Raw genomic sequence first — 18,190 nt, forward strand, 5'->3', positions numbered from 1 at the left:
TATAAAATTGCTTTTAAACTGGCTCTAAATATTGTTGTGCCCATTCCCCCAAAGGCTCAACTGAAGGCTCAGGAAATAACAGGGCAATACATATTTTGCAAGCAGAATCTGATCCACAGTCACTAACTTTCTGACAATACTTGGAAATGAATTACTTTAGGGTCATCTTATTTAAGAGTGCTCGTATTTCTCACTTTGGCTTTTGTTTATGCAAAGCCAAATAGCACTGAGTAACTAGTGTTATTCACAGGCCTGATAGCAAACATAATATTGCAAGAGTTGTCATGCTGCAGATGTATTTGGGCTCCAGTTTTGTAAGGCTGTTGGTGTGTGCATTGCCATTTATATCACTGGGAGCAACTTCAGGCTGCTAGCACAGCTCTTTCAAAAGCAAGTATTAGGCACATCAATCCTGCAGAAAGAGGACGGGCTGCCTAATGCAGCATAGAGGGAGCTTCATTGGAGGAGGGAAAACTCCAGGTTTCATATTTCTTTTGGAAACATGAAGCAGAGTTGATATTTAAGCTGGGTTTTGAGACTAAATGAGATTTTGGCTAAATAGTACTGCAGTCTCTCAGTGACAAGTTTAATCCCTCAGCCAGACCATAGCAAGAGAAAACATAAGTAGTTGTTGATAAATATCCAAAAGCTTAATCACTAGTATAAATTTAACAAGGTAAAGAAAGATTTTCAAAATGTGTTGATCTCCATCTCTAGCCCAACTTACAACAAAGAAAATGTATTTACATTTAATCAAGAGAAATTTTGTTAAAATAGCTTTCTGGAAAGACTGGGAGATAGTGTCTTAATTTAAAACCAAAATGATCTCTATTACCCCTCTTGTGTTTGCTTTAAGTTGTACAAACTTACATCATGAGAAAGGCTTAGATTTTTTGCTTTGAGGACATGATCTTGAGCACATTCAAGTTGGGAATGATTCAAATGCTCAGGAGGGTGCAGGATGGGCTTGTTTGGAGCAGCAGAAATGGTGTAGGCAACTGTTTTCTTCACTGTCATAGTTAGCTTTCATTTAACTTTGTATGTATCTTCAAGTTACAGACACGTTTCCCTATTTTATCTCTACATATTCTAAACAAATCTCTAATGACAGATAGTGAGATGAAAAATCATTTGATTTGTGCTTAAATCAGGCAGTCCTGAAGTCTGCCTTTAACTAGCAGACCAGCGCATGCATAGCCGTGAAAACAGCTGTTGAGTCACGCTTTTGATCTGTCTTTGGAAGAACTTCTGGTTCAGCTTCGAGGTTGTCTCATCTCGGTTGTGACTTCCCTGATGAAACTTGGCAGCTGCATTCTGAGTTTCAGGAGTTCTTCTATGAAGAAGTACTTGGTTTTCATCAATTCAGCAGCTTAGCAAGTATCTTTTGAGTCCATTCTTTTTTATTGAAAAAAAAAAAGTTTACATTTTAATTCTGGTTTGAAATGTTGGTGTCTTAGTTTGATATTAATTACTATTTTAAATAATTGGCCTGGTCTACAGAAAAGCTGAACTGCTGGCAGATTCTGTGGAAACAGCTCACTTCCAGGGTCTTTAAATGTTACACAGCATATAGCATTAGGAAGTTTTTGTAAATCTTGATCATAACAAAAGCTAATCTAAATCTTACTAGATATTTATTCATCAGCATTTCTTGCTCTGGCAGTATCTGAAGCTTTGAAATACTGGTGTGACTTTGTTTATCTGCTAACACGCTTCTTCATCTAGTGATGAGACTGGACTGCTATATTCCATCTAACATTTTTTGTACTGGAGTCCTTGAAAATCCATTAAACTGAACTGCTACTTAGCCTGTATATTAGTTCCCTGGGGCAGAAATCATGCTACAGCAGCTTAGTAGACAGACACTTAACATGAAGAATTAAATTGGAAGGCATACATTTTGGTATATGATTGGACTTGCCATGCATATTAATCTGATGAACGTGTAAATACAAGTTATTAAGAATACAGATGCAATTTCTCATTTGCTTATTTTCCCATCTTTTTCCCTAAAATGAGGAGTTTGGAAATTAAAACTTTGAAGACCATGACTAATTTTCCCCTTCCAACAAGAGCTACTAAACGAGCCACAAATGCACTCTTCTGGTTTTCTGTTACAGAATTTACCTTGGGCAAGATAGTGCGATTGCATATAACTATAAAGCTCAAGGTCACTGGACATTTATCTTTTGTCTGTTCCCCTTCTTAAAAAAGAGATACTGAGGCAGTTTCAGGAACAGTGTGGTATTTTGTCATCTTTGGCATTTAATATGGATCATTTTGAACTTTTTTTGTTACTCTGTTTATGTTCCCTATTTTTAGCAAGCACACGGGCTTTGTTAGGGAAAGACTGATTTAAATCCAGGTAATACTCATTTGCACTAGGTGTACATAGTTCTTATGTGCATAGTTCTTATTTTGCCACTAATTAAAATACATTAATGTGTTTTTTGGTGCCAAGAAACTCAAAAAAGAAATTATTACATCTGAAACACAAGTGCTTTATTTCTAATTATGTACAAGTCATTTTTTTGCGACACTTGGTCTCCATTTTCTCATCTCCTAGACCTTCATCACTGAGCAGGAAGCTACATTTCTAAAGCTGCTCTTGTTTATATATAATTAGGGAACACATTTTCCAGTCTTCTGGTGGCTATGATTAAATAGAATAGTGGCATGTTATTATGATGTTCAGTTGAACTTTGCAATATCCTTTATGTCACATGATCCCCAAGTATTGTAGACTAAACTACAATTTCCAATTTATCTGAAATTACAATAACAGTTTAAATCCTTGGATGAAATTCTTCTGTACCTTGGAAATCTGTACCTTGGAAAGAATGACCAGTGGTTAAATATATATATATATATATTTTATAGTCACAGGAAAAGTCTACCTTTTAATGTTTATTCTGATTTGATAATTTCAAGTGAGTTGTATGGCAATAGTTAATATAAATCCAAGATACCAAGGAGGGACAACAAAAGACAAAGTGTGCTAATAAGGTTCCTTTTGGATGAAAAAATCAGAAGATGTGCACCAGCAGCAAACCTAATGTACTTCAGTCACTAATGGATAGTCTGTAGGATTGACTAGAGCTAGTTGCTATCTTAAAAATAAATAAATAATAATAATAAAAAAGTTTAAACAAACAAACCAACCAACCAAACAACAACAACAACAACAAAACTCCTCTCCTTCAAATACTGTTGTGTGAGTATTTGGTGCTGGCCACTCTTTTGATCTACGGATTCAGTTCGTGGCACTCAACCATGCTACTTGTTAATGTTCACATTGGCTCGGAAGCTCTCAGTAACCATTCCTCTCTTATTTGCAGTAATAAAATATAAAATCCTTGAATCCAGCAACTTCACCTTGTTAAGATGTTTCTATTCAGAGTAGCATATAGAGCAATGAAATCGGGAAGCAGTAAAAATAGCAACAGGCAAGTCTTGGTGGAGGGAGATCAAAAAACAGAGACTTGGATATCAACTGTTCATTTTGTCTTCTGCAATTGAAAGTGGAAGAGTAATTTAATCTTCAAGCACTCAGGTGGGGAGTGATGAGTGAAGAAGTAATCACAGCCTGAGATCAAAGATGTGCTTAGAGCATAAGCCTTTGAATAGGCACGGTGCCATTTTACACTTCCCAGAACCTAAATACATTATCTGCTTTTCAGGATATTTCTCCTTGATCACACAGGTAGAATGATGTAGGATGGAAGACTTTTTATTTTTATTTTTATTTTTATTTTTATTTTCAGTTTCTGACTAATAAGAGGCATGTTCTGGCTACCTGATACCCAGAAAAGTTTTCAAACACCAATTTATCTATTTATCTGCATTAATTTTAATGGATTTTATGTAGCAAGTATTACCTGGTTTAGCTACATTATCACCTTCTTTCTTCATCTCTAATAAGATCATGGAATTGTAAAGCTGTTTTAAAATGCCTGTTCTAAATCTTGATTGTACTTGTAATTTCACACATTTCACTTGAAGCTATTAACATTAAACTGGCTATTAAAGAGAGTTAAAACACTAGCATGAAATATAATTGTTTTCTGAAACTTGCAGTCTTTAGTTTAAAACATAAATTTATATCAGATTAGCTAAATCATTCAGAGATGATCCCAAATACACTATAAAACCAGAGACTGTTGAAATATGAATTACGTTTAGGCAAAAGTACCCATAGAAATATAAAAGGCTCACAAGGAACTGTGATAGACTCCTCAGTGGGGAATAAAGTGGACCAAATGGAAACAGTGCGTTTTGTGTTCAGTACGATGCATGAATGGAAGTGTATTGGAAAGGTTCAAACAGCAAAAATATAGCTTACTTAAGGTGCCTATACCTAGAGGGGAAAATGTTTTTATGCTATTTTGAGTTGATTCAAAATAATTCTTTGAGAAAGTTCTGATTTTGTTAACAAACTTCTTGATTTAGGCTGTGTATCAGCTGTATTTACTTAGCTTCAACATCCCCTTGTCATTCAACTCAGTGTATTCTTAGTAGATTCCTGCTTTCAGTTGAATGTTTTGCTGCATTTCTCCTTCACTTTAGTAATATTAGGTAGGTAGCGGTACCTATTGCTGCATTTAGACCAGTTTCCACTATAACCTCAGGTGTAACCTCATAAAAAATTCACCTTTTTTTCATTGATTTTTTTCCATGCTTGAAAGCCAGATCTTGCCTTAATCTGGCAAGCATTCTTCTACTTCCCCAGTGACTAGCCATTTGTTAGCTTTTGATTAAAAACAAATTGAATATATGTTCATGTGTGTGGGATAAACCCTTGTTTTTTCATATAATATTTATTAAATCATTATTTCAGCTTCAAATGTTGGCATCTTTTATATTCAAAGAATAATACTGATGAATGTCCAAAGACCTCCTATTTTAAATATTTACCTTATAAAGATGAGAAGCACAAACCAGTTAATCACTGCATATCCTACTGGCAAATTTGTTTATGGGAAATCAAGCAGCAGTATGATATACATTTTTCTAAGAAGTGTGGTAGAGTAATATGGATTCTCTTCCGTTCTTTAGTTCGACAGCTCTTTCCAAAATATTATTATAAATTGCTAACATTTAGTACTATTTTTTTCCAAAGTATTTTACAAATATAAACTAAACTTTACAATACACTATTAATACAGGTCACTTGATGCTGTAATTGTTATACACCTGGGGAAACTGAGGTAGAAATGTCAAGTAGTTTAACCCAGGCCACTTGAGATTTAGAACGCATATCTCTTGTCCATTAGCCCTGTACTGAAATCATAGGATTACATCATTGCCATATTCCCTCATATAGGATCTATCGATAGTCCATTGAAACCAGTGGGGAAAAATGCCAGATTATGTCAGCCAGTTTCACGTCTGGGTTACACTTAAAATGTCAAGGCCTGCGTGAGCTGCAGCCAGCTTGGATTCAGCATGAAGTGTAACTGTGGACCTCTCTTAGTTACTTTATGGGGAAACTATTGTTATCAAATGCAGATTTCTTTTCTTTTCTTTCTTTTTTTTTTTTTTTTTTTCTTCTTCTCTGTAATTTACTTCTGCATAAATAAAGTCAGTTGGCTACAGTATACAAGTGAGACCACTGGTATAATAGAGTTTAGAGAAAATGTCGTGACAACACAATGTGAACATGAATTACTATTATGCAGGCCTGGTGAAAAAGTCCTCTTTAAAATCTTCTTCAGTCCAGCACACCGAAGTGTGACCTTTTACCCTAGTCTAGACATGTCCTTTGCAAGCTATTTCTAGTTTATATGAAGATTGCTCAATTTAGAACAAGTATGTTAATTTAATGCTTGTCACGAATAATGGGGTTTACAGTCTGAGAAGCTGACAGCTACTTCTTTGCAGAACAGAGTAAGCAACAGCAATGTTAAGTTTCTCCAGACTCACACTGAGAATGACATGGCATCTGTTTTTTATGAGATAAGTTGTGAGTTTCAGAAAGTGAATTCCCTGCACAAGAGAGGAACTACAGAAGCTCTTGCCTTCCTTTTCCACTACAAACTGGTTGAATTACATAGATTGTTTCTGAAATCTCTAGTTGTCTGGCACTGAGGTTATACTCCTGTTGTTTGGTACAGTTCTAGCCAACAGTCTGGAAACTGGTTGATGGTAACTGTAAGCTTTCCTGTAAAATTATTGCATATGTCAAAATATAAGAACAGTTTAATTAAACTCCATTTGTTAAGTTGACTTGTTGGTAAATGTCCAGCAGTAACTTGTACAGTTCAGTCTTTTTCTTCCCTAAAAGGTTTCAACCTCTTGGAAGGTAACTTTCATCTTCTTGCCCTTCCCACTCTTCCCCTACCCCAGTTGGATCCAGTACTCTTCTTTCAAAAAACGATTGCTCATTTTCTCTTGTATGCAAACCAATTAGCTTTCCAGGGTAGAGCTGCTGCCTGATAGTAGGAATGAGGACATAAGTGTCCGTGCAGTACATTTGCTATGTGGCTGGGCTGCCTTAGATCAACAATGCAATGACAGCATATTCAACCAGCATGTCTTCAGCATGTCTAGCATGTTCAAAGAGTGTTATGGTTCCTGAAAATCCATGGATAAGACCATGGACCTTTGCCTAACAAGGGCCTAGGTGTTGGCCAACTTGGAGATAGTGGCTCTGATTCAGACAGAATTAGCTCTTCTGGAGCTCAAAATGGGCCCATATTCCTCTTCTGGCCTGTTCTCAAGCGCTGTTCACCAATTGTGCATGACTTTCAGAACTTATATGGACCACTGTCTGGTGTTCAATTCAATCATTTTCCCCTCCCACCATCCAATTTATTCTTTGCAACTTCTTTCCTGCAGGACAGGAAAGTAATTCAGTGTCATGGGCTCACAGGTGACCCTACTTTGAGGGGGCTGGTCTAGCTGAACTCCCAAAGTGTCTTCTAAACTACGATTCTCTTTTTGTGCTGTCCTGTGAGAATAGACATGCTGTGTTTAACTAAAAACCCATTATTGTCTGCAGCAGCCAGTCTAGTGAAGCATGTAACCAAAAAAGAAAGCATAACTTGATGTTGCTTTTTCAGTGTGTTTTTTCACTGTCTTTCAGCTGTGGTAACTGATAAGCCAGAGATATTATCTTTAATAGGTGGTTCTGCTACTAGTGCATTTGGTTGTTTTTGGATCCCTGTAAGCATTTGTTAAAACCTTGTGACAGACCTCTGGAGCAAAGTATCCCCCCAGAAATACAGTGTCTTAAAAACACAATACGTTTTACTCAGAAGATCATGTCTATTCATTGTAACTATATGTACAATTTAAAATCTTGACTTGTGTCTGTAGTAGCTGTAACGTGACCTCTCTGAATCTCTTACAGACAAGAGCAGAGCAGTCCCAAGGTGCATACTTCTTGCCTGAATTTGCGCTTTCTCCACAAGGGAGTTTTCTTGAGGATACCACAGGGGAGCAATTCCTCACTTACCGTTACGATGACCAGGTCAGTATGCCATGTGTGAAAATGATAGAGATTGTCACATTCATGTAACTCTGAGATACAGATTTTTGTGAATTAAGAAACAGTGTCTGGTATCTTCTGAAGATGCATCAAACTTACAGCAAAATGAATGATAACACTCAATGTAACACAAAAAGAATATGTAGAGATAAAATGAATGATTACAGCAAAATGAAATTGAAGTTGTGAAAATAATAGCACAAAACCACTTGTGGAAAAACTTTATGGGATGTAATAGAGATGAAAGCAACAACATTTTATTTGTGTGTTAATAGATGTTTATAGTTAGTATTGTAAAATGTGTAGAATTAGAATTTACTGTTGTTTCTGTGAATTGTTTGACCTATTCTTAATTGTTTTATTTCATGGATAAATCAGTGTAAGGCATATCTTGCATTTTCTAGCTTGTGAAAAGTCAGCAAATTTTGTCAGTTCATGAAGTTTTCAGAAGGGAAGGTTGAGTGAATTATAAACAAATGCAAAGTGGAATAATAGATGAAGCAGAGTGTTTAGAAAGCAACAAATTATGTATTTTAAAGTTAGAGATCTTTAATGCTTTCTCCAGACCCATTGAAACATTGTTAAACATGGAATATAGATATAAATGTAAAGAAAGCAACATGAAAGAAATGCTGTTAATCTTGGCAAAAGATCTAAAGTAAACCTAGGAAATGTGTGGCATGCTGTGGAAATTTACTCATAACACAATGTGTTCCAGAAGTCAGTTGAAACTCCACATCAAAACAGTCTGAATTACATTCATAGACACTTACAGTATGTGTCTTAGTGTAAGAAAAGGGAATTTGTTAGGAAACAATCCTCAAAAGTGAGAGAAGAGCTAAACTTGCCCTGCAGTCACAAGTTCTGTCTAGTGACTGACAGCTTTATTTTTGAAAGATGATCCCCTTGCAGGACCTACTCAGAAAAAGAAGAGTTTGCTCATCAGCTGCTCTAAAAAAAAGAAGAGAACCAGGATGAGTTTAAAGCTTTATACCGAGTAGCTGTTTAGGAGGACCCAAGGAATTTGAAAGCACTGAGTAGCAAGCATGTTGAACTTGTAGGTTAGTTGAATATAGTTTATATATGTTTAGAATAATTCATACTTTTGTTATCCTAGAAGATCTTGTATCATCTCTAGAAAAGGTTTTCAGGTAAGATGTCCCCTGGACAAAACACCTCAGAAAGAAACTTGCAGTACAGAAAAATGCAGCTGCAACCCAGGTTGCATTTAATGACAGCAGAAGAAAAATCCTGCAAAGGTTATACACTTTTGTTCAAAATAATCTCCATTAAATTGAGCACTTCTTAGAGAAGACTATAAAATACAACTGAGGAATTGTCTGAGTATTTGAATAGACTGTTTGTACTAAGTGAATAGCATCGCTGATTAAAAAACAAAATGAAACAACTCCCAATCCCCACAAAACCTCAAATACCAGCATAGCTCTATACAGAAACCTGTTCCAAGCTCAATTGCATTTGATGGAAAGTTTTCCATTAATTTCATTGGGATCTGAATCAGATCCTGGGTATGGTCAGCTTCTGTTCTTTCACAAATGTAATTCAGCTTTGAAGCCTGCTCTTCCCAGACAGTGCAGGAAGAAAGAGCAGTAAGAAATTAAGTTTTAGCTTGAGTTCTTGGAACTCAAGCTAAAACATTGGAAAGTTGAAAATAAAGGCAAATGTATTATTATTAGTAGTTCCTTTTCAGAGGAAATTCAGTCCTTAGGACTTTTCAATAAATATAAATGCATTGAATGTAGGTAGGAATGTAGGAATGCAGGTAGACCTGTGTCTACTTTACTTTCCTGGGTGTAAAATAAATAAATAAAAAATATTCTGTATATTATTTCCTTGTCTAGGACATTAATCATAGAATCATAATAACGTACAGTTATAATTTACTTATGCTTCTGCTGATGTTCATAAAAAAATTGTGTTCAAACTGAGACAAAAAATAATGTTCTTGTTTTCCATATTTCATTCTACTTTTTCATATTACATTCATTTAATGAATGGAAAGAAGTCTTATACTGGGTGGTGAAACTAATTCATGGGCTAATTTCTTTAATTTTGTAGGCTGCTATGGATAGGTGTGGGATATAATTTACACCAGCTACTTGGTTTACTCCATTTTCTTGAGCAGATGGTCAGGCATTTTACTGGCAAAATAAATAAAGAAATCCTACTTGTTTATGAAACTACTACATATGGTACAGAGCATCTTGTAATCATTCTTAATACTTAAGCAGACAAATGCAGTAGTTCTGATAAGGATATGCAGGTGAATAAAGAGGAATTTATGTAAATTGAAAGGCTACTTTCAATTACATAATGTAGCCAACACTGGAATGGAACTGGTACAGAAACATGGCCACTTAATCAAAAAAAGGCAATAGCTTATTCTCACACACCATAATTCAGTTTAATTTCAGCTGTTCACTTTCTATCCAGCCCCACCTTGAAAGGGTGCTGGCCGTGGGGAAATACATTACCAGAGTTTTCCCCTGGACACCCCTACAGAGTCCTGTTGTTCCTGCACATCCTAAGATAAATTTACTTGAAAATTGAGAAAGTGAAATAACCTTGTGTGCTTCACCCCAACAAAACTGAAGATAAGTCTTACCCAATCTATTGTCAGATGGTCTGTCTATATTCATGGAAGGGAGAATAAAGGATGAAAATGGATGACAGGCTTCTAAGATTGTAGCATGGGATTGGGAGAAGAGGATGGGGGACAACCCATGCCTTTTTGGCTAGCCAACAAGATGTCAAGACCCTTATGGGAAAAGTGATCCTTCCATGTGTTCCCAAGTGTGCCCTTTCCCACTTAGCACTGTACCTGATACCTAGGCCAATAAAATGTCCAGTTTGATAGGATAGATAAGTATTATTTCTATATAGCACCATCATCATCATCCAAGATGAGTTTCCTTACGTCCTCCAAACACAGGAATGTTTCAGAGGGGTTTTCTTTGGCTGTTGAGTGATATTTTTCAAGCAGAGAGCCAGTTTATTCAGGATTCCTTTGTCAGTAAGTAATCTCAGTAAAATAGAACTAGCTGTTACTTGAATATTCAAAAGTATTTGCTATCTGAAAATACAAAGCTTACAGTTTGAAATGGAAGATGAGTAAATATTAATGGGAACACACTGTACTCTCTTCTAGCCCAGAAAAATTACATATGGATTCATGTTGTACATGCAAAACAGTACATTTTGTTCTGGTTTAATCTGGCAGGACTGTGCTCTCATTTTTGCACAGGATTGCACTAACCCCTTTGCATATTCAGTTGCTATGTGTGTATTTAAGAATTACATGCAGATGAAATTTTTTGGCTAGATGGTTTCTAAATTCAGTGAATATATATATATATATATATATATATATATATAACCTCCTCTATTATGACTATAGAAGAAAATGCCTTATAGGAATAGATCAGATACTGCTACCTTTATTTATTGAGGTATTTTCGTGACATCTGAACAGAAAGGTATAGAATAATTTTGACACATTTGCTCCGTTATCTTCAGGGAAAACAAAAAGAGTGATTCAAAGCAAATACTTTTGAGGGCTCCTAAAGAGCAGAAATATGTACATTGAGTACTTTGTTATAGCTCTTGCATTGTTCAGCAAGCTATGTCTTGCATCAGTGTATTGCATACTGCATTTCTAAAATTCTACTGAGTCAATGTAATTTAAATCTAACATAGCACCAGATACATTTTGATGTGTGGCCAAAGACTTCACTTGCCATTAGAAATCCGAGACTGAAAAAAAAATATGCCTCTTTTCTATCACTCTGAATGAGTTTTTAAAGAAGTATATAAATAATAGCCCTTCCTCCAGCTCTAAGATACAAGTTGAACCTTGCCATAAGGAATAGTTTCCTAGTTTTTTCCCCATTTCTTTTGGCTTTTCACCTTTTAATCTACTATAAGATTTTATTTTTTTTTCTTTTCTAGAATACTAGTAGTATTGGAAAGCTTTCTTACAGAAAGTGTTCTTGTTTTCTGACACTTAAGGCATTGCTTCCAACTATTAAAACCATTCCATATGACGGACCACCAACAAGGAGAGCAGTGAAAGCTTGGTTGTGCTGGATGTTTGAAGTACCTTTCCACTTTGGCTGGCTTAAAGAGACAGCTGGAAGTGGGGCCTTGGAGGTTGGGGCTTGTGGTGGGGTCTAGAGAAAAAGAAAAAGGTTATCTTCTAAGTGAGAAAATGTTTACTTGATCAGTTAGCTTTCTAGCTGACTTTTCTCTTTCTATGTTTTATGATGTTTACCAATTTAAACTCATAACAAGGAAGCCCTGATTCTGGAATTAGACATATGGCACTTAGTAGGCCAATCTTGGCAAAGAACTGTAGTGTTTCTAAACAAATCTTTTTAAAAATGCAGTCAGGAAGAGTGGTAAATATTGGCATCTTGAAACCACCCAGCAAGCAATTAAAATAATGAAAATCTGCGCTTTCAAACTTGAGTGTGTTTAGATATGTGAGGTGAGGTAGAAGCCAGTGAGTCTGTTTCCAAGTAGATGTGAAAGTTGTAATACGTAGGCTGAGACTGGTGTAGTTCTTTTTATAACTGGCCTTTCTTTGGATTTGCAAGAAAAGTCTGCAACAAAGTGAAGGCAAAAACTGGGAGAGTGAATGTTCTGATATATGCCTTGTCCTCCACAAGGAGAAATACTCTGGCTTGGTTCTTGCCTTTTCGGTGTGTGTGTGTGTGTGTGTTTGTGGTTTCTAAAGGGTTAATGAAAATAAGGCAGTGGAACCCAGGACTGGAGGGACTTAAATAATTAAATAATGCAGAAATAAATTGATGGAACAGCAACCTATTATTCCACCTCTTATTTGCAGAGGTGTGTTTGCTTGTTCAAGTTTTTTGCGTATTGTACAACCTGCTACAATGGGGACAGAAGTTGTCATGTGGATCCAGCTGGGCTGACAGATTTTTCCAACGTTTTCTCCCACCTGCTTTTCCCACTCTGCCTCCTGATAATTGCCGTCTTTCCTGCTCTGCCTTTGGAACTGTATGAGAACCACAGCCTGGTTTTGATTTTATTATTATTATTATTATTATTATTATTATTATTATTATTATTTTTCTGCTCTGACTTCTGCACTCCTTGTCTGTGCCCTTTTATTCCCTCCCATGCTGGCCAGCTAGTTTGCATGTAAATCACCACTGAAATGGAACTAGAAATTTTTTAGCTTGGAAATGGGTTGTGTAAAGGACAAAACTTATTTCAAGTTAACACATCAGTGAAGACGACCTCTAATCCTGACAAAATAAGATTGGTAGTTAGTGGCATGCCTGCTACAGTGGCACGCCTGCTACTCAAATATATAATGTAATAGCCTTCCTTTGGAAGAGCCAAAAACTTGCTGTACTGTGACATGACACTTTTGTTGATATCCAAAAAGAAGCTTTCGTAACTATTAAAAAACTTCTTGAATCCCAGTTAGCTCTTCGTTTAAAGACTCTTTTGAAAAGCTAGCATTTAAGTGGACATAAACTATTTTAGGTGTTTTTCTGTGCTGCAAACCTTCCACCACTCATCGCTCCAGTGATTTCATTTGAGTATTCTGAGTGAGCTGATAGAACTAACTTTGTCAAAGCACCAGAGGTGTAACTTCTCATGCTTGGCTATTTGAATTTCAATATTGTTAGAAATATTCATCTTTGGCTGAAAAATGGTCTGGCCTTGCAATCCATATTCAGACAATGTGCTGATATTAGAGTAACTGAACATTCAACACCAACTCCACTGACCCAAATCCTGCAAGTAATTTCATTCTCTGAGCTGGGACTACTCATGTGAGTAACAAATTGAGGCCAGGTTTGTGGTGCTCCGTACTAATCCTACAGATGTTAATAAGGAGTTTTAAATCATGTTCCAGGAGTTTAGAGCCATATGTTTGCAAGGCTGTGTGAAGATATAATGCATCACTTAGTGTTTTAGCAGAAATTTACCCGAAGCTGATGTTAGGAGGTTCCTAATATTTTTGCTTCTTTAGCCTGTATTTTGATACAGTTGTTTTTTTATTTGCAGGCTTAATTTGGATCTCTTCTAAATTATTATTATTATTATTTACCTTTAAGATAACTTACTTGGGTATGGAAATTAGCTCCACAATCAAGGGAAATGTGTTTCTGATTTGGAGTGGGAGGGAGGGAAAGGAGGTAGGGATTAAGAGTAAATGAAAACCACTTACAATTTCATGCAAAACTTCTCTTATAGCCTGGTATTTGTATAAGTCAGTAGGTATGATCCTATTGAAAAAATACTTTTGTTTAGCCTAATTGCTTGCCGGAAGCGTGTGACTAGCATTTGCACAAGTAGTTATATCATTAACAATATATTCTTGTGCGTGATAGATTGCTTAGTGAACTGAAAGCTGTTTAACATACTTTTGTTTATTGGCAAACTGAATAGACAGCTGGCACTTCTTAAAGAACCGACTAACATTTTAAGCCTGGGGTTTTGTTGTACAGAGAAAATAGTGAAAGTGCTGTGTGTAGTACATTAAGGCTTTTTTTCTTTGTGCACTAAGAACTGCAGGCTTCCTTTTTTTTTTTTTTTTTTTTTTTTTGGTGTTACTGAATTTGTCCCAACCCTGGCAAAGATCTATGTGTAAATCAGAGCTGCTGAAGTCAGTAAGTCTTTGCTTCATGTAAGATACAGCCTTCACAGGGAACCTGTAATAATACAATTTGGGCAGAAAACACGTTTTATATCATTTTGGATTAAATACCTTCTATGAATGGTGCATAGGTTTGTAATCCTAATTCACTACATTTTGTGGTAAAACTCAGTGGCCTGGATCCTTGGTCTTTCTGTGTCTGTGATGATATCAGCCGTACCTGCTGCCAGAGGATTCCCAGGTAGCAGAAAATAGCTCCCAAATTAACCTTTTTTCAAGTTGCTCCCCCAGATGACTTGTCAAGGAAGAAGGGGGGAATGAACACAAACTCTTTCAGGTGTTTCTGTTACTCCTGGCCCCCTGTGTGCTAGGTGAATACTAAGGCTGGTTTAACTGGTACCAGTCTATATGGGGATGCATAAAGCTTTCCTCTGCACCCCTGCGTGGGGTGCTGTTGGCAACAGCTTGCAGTCAGTATGTGACTGAGACCACTCATGTGGTAGAAAGGCTTCAGATTAGAAGAAGTTTATTTGTAGGGACTGCGTAAGGATAAAATCAGGAGTATCTTGTCTACTAAAGGAAAACAAAATTTGTGACACATTACATTTTTATATACTTCCTTTTTTTTTTTTTTTTTTTTGGATATATGCTTGCCACATTTGTATTTTTATTCAATCTGAGTGGTCTATATTTTAAAAACTTGGAAGTCCCTTATTTTTAGAGCATCTCTGCCATGCGTGTTTTTTCATAATGGACTTGATCTTTTCTTGAATGTTCATTTTTTTCATGCTGAGGTTTTCAATGTAGAACTTTCCTCAAAGTATTTTTCAGTTCCTACTGATAGATTTAAGGTCTTTTTCCCCTAGAAGCAGACAAGGATGTGTATTTGGGCAAACATTCTACTGCAAAGTCTTAAACTCAGCTCTGTCACTTTGAACTAGTAACAAAACACCTGATGAAATGAGTTAATAATACACAGCCTAGACCTTCATTTGACATTCTTTATTGGAGAACAATGATTAAATACTGAGAGATCAGTACAGTGTAATGTGAATTCACCACTGACCTCCTTGTGCCCCCAACAGCTGGCACATGCACTATCCAAAAATTGACATTGATAAAGGCTTAGCCTCAGACTTCTAAATTAAGACTCTTAAAGGTCTGGAGGTAGCAGAAATGGTCCCATGCTTAAACTGCTCTGACGCACCACTACTGTCATCTATCAATAAGCATTCATTGAGATATAGTAGAGAAGTGCTTCTAAATCAAAAGGATATGTTACAAGTGCTGTAGTAAACATGCTTCGAACTGGAAAGTCATTCTTCAGATTGTGCATAGAAGAGAGGACATTTTAGGCTGATAAAGCCCAGTGGTGAATTTGTTCACACAATTCGTTCAAGTGATGCAAATACATTTTAGAACATGTCAGTGGTCTCAGTCAAGATCAGAACACTGTATTGTTTTTTAATAATGTAGGTATTTTTTTTGACTTTATTCAAGCTGTGAAGAATTAATTTTTTCACAAATTAGGAGGTAAAATTGTATTGCTGAATTTCTCATGAAAATGTCTTTGTTTTTTTTTCTTCTGTGCTGCTTTTGCCACAGATAAAATTTAAAGACCTGTGACTTTACAGCAGCTTCTCTTTGTTGACATGTGAAGCATGGAAAGCCTTAGTGCAAGAATAAAAGAAACTTCAGTTTACATTGGCTTTGAAATAATGAGAAAAATGCTCGATTAAATGAATCCTTTATGTAAGGTTCTTCTGATGTCATCCTATTGTTTTGCAAGGAGATGGGTAATTTAAGTGGAATTTACATTGTCTGTATGATGTACTTACATTGCAGAGTGTGTGGATAACATCCCTCTCATCCTTTACAGTTATGCTCTCAGGCTTGTCCAGCATGGAAAACAGATTTATAGCACAGATTGGATGTCACAATGACCTTAGTGGAGATGAACACTTGAAACTAAATAAATCTACACTGATTTGCATGCCACTAATGTGGAAGGTGTGGTAAAAAGCCTTCTTTTACAAATATGCATATCTTGGCTTTGTTTCTAGAAATACTTAAAATGGTACTTGATATCATTAGCACTTGCGTAATGAGCCAGCCTTGGGACAGCTAAAGTACAATCTCTTTACCACTTCAGACAGTTATTTCACTTCATGCTATTTCAAAATAACTGTCAGCATTGCCAGTAAACCTGATTTATTCCTACTAACTTCAAAAAAGCTATTTGCTCACAAAGAAGAAAATTACGTACATTAATTACCAATTTTGGCAGTAACAGCAAAGTGGTAAATATAGCTTCTTGAGAGGATCATTGCTGACAGCTGTATTTATTATTTTCAGAGCTTAGAAAGTGTTACAGGTTGTGATACTGTAAGATCTGAAGTATTTTAATGCTCCTAATGTGAAACAAACTGTACCAGTCTTCACAACATACATTAATAATGTGCTATTGATATAGTGAAAAAATAAGGGGGTCGTCTCTGCTATTTCCTAGCTTTCAGCATCTGTCTCTTTTGCTATCTCTTTCAATAAAAGTTTGTGATGTAATTAAGTGATCTGGCTGCAGTATGGCCAGGAATTACAGTAGCTCTTCTCCTTTAATGACTGAACACTAAATCGTTTTGCTGTTTTATAAACAGTCATCTCTATTGCAAAGGGGAGTTATGCCCTTGCTGCTTGGTATAGAGGACCAGTAGTTGGACCTCTGAAAAATGGAAGCATTCTGATTTTTTGTAATATTCTCGGACAATTAGGTTAGAATTCCTGTCACTTAAATCTGTGGAATCTAGCTTTATAATGACTTTCTGGTAGTAACACTACCAGCGTTACTTTTATGAGTAAAGCCATTCATATCCCATGAATGCAGACATGAATTCTGTTTTGAAAATTTTGGATGTCTTGCTTCTTTATATTGTACACACATCACAAAATACTGAGACTGCAGTTTGTTACGGCACACATAACCCATCTTTGCTAAAAGAAAAAAAATATATATATATAAAAAAAAATCATATTTGCTTATCTGTATGGTATACAGGCCAGCAATCTTTCTTTGTCTAAATGTTGTTATTATATGGTATAATTCAGAAGAAACAAGCTGAGTTCTTTCAGACAGTTCCTTACAATGCATCATATAAAATGGCAAAATACCTCTTTGTTATAAAGCTTTATAAAACTGACTTAAAATACAACTTACAATGCATTAATTTTACATAAAAATAGTAAAGTGCATTGGCTTAATTTTTTTTTGTAGCTGTTGTTTGTTACTAATAGATGATGTATATTTTCAAATATCAAAATATAAACAGTTAAATTTTACCACCTTTGAGTGCCGACTTCAGTGGTAACCACTGGCATTAGGGTAATATGGCATTCTAATGTATGAATCAGAATTATATCCCAAGGAGCTTATTTAAGTACTAGGGCTAAATTTTAAGCTTTCCCTTATCTTATTCCACTTAAAAAAAATTCTTTAAAAAAAGATATTTTTATACAATGAACTTGCCAGTATATGTTTGCTTTTCTGCTCCTTCAATATGGGATGGGCTATAGGGCAGTCTGCCTTTCTCATATTTTCAGCATTGCACTCTAATGAATGGGAAGCAAAGAAAGGGAAGGTGAAAATATTTCTTATGAGTAGCCCTCCTTTTTCTGTGCAGCTAATGACTTGCTTTTAGTGAAGACTATTTCCAAATAATTCCTTCTTGAAAAATGGGTGTCTTCAGAGTGTCAAAAGGAATGATCATCCTACCCAGATGTATAGTTCTAATTGAAATGATCTTCTCTACTTTGCTAGGTGAGACCAAGATCCTGCATGCTGCAGGGAGGTTTTGTTAGCAGCATCATGAAGTCTTTCTGAGAGTTGTTACATTGTATGTCTGTTAATATTTTGCTGTGGACAGAACTTGGAACAGCATCTAGAGTAGAAAGGACAGATGACTTCTATTCCACGGACCTTACAGTTTAGGGTCCAAACACTTATGCACATGCATAACTCAATTCATGTGAGGACTCCCATCTCTGTCCATGAA

At 36.0% G+C, this 18,190-nt stretch overlaps 1 protein-coding gene across 9 annotated transcripts in view; it reads left to right on the forward strand.

Annotated features, from left to right (window-relative positions):
* Positions 1–18,190, forward strand: part of ADAMTSL3 (ADAMTS like 3) — a 188,697-nt gene that overhangs the window by 25,046 nt on the left and 145,461 nt on the right. For all 9 annotated transcript variants that reach the window (XR_005268490.2, XM_027466441.3, XM_027466440.3 and 6 more), the window contains exon 3: positions 7,352–7,471. Coding sequence is in view for 8 of the 9 variants with exons in the window: in XM_027466441.3 (XP_027322242.2) it covers positions 7,352–7,471 (120 nt within the window). In the remaining variant the exon portion in view is untranslated. The remainder of the gene's footprint in view (positions 1–7,351; positions 7,472–18,190) is intronic.

Source organism: Anas platyrhynchos, chromosome 11, assembly GCF_047663525.1.
Source record: "Anas platyrhynchos isolate ZD024472 breed Pekin duck chromosome 11, IASCAAS_PekinDuck_T2T, whole genome shotgun sequence".
NCBI classification, from domain to species: domain Eukaryota; kingdom Metazoa; phylum Chordata; class Aves; order Anseriformes; family Anatidae; genus Anas; species Anas platyrhynchos.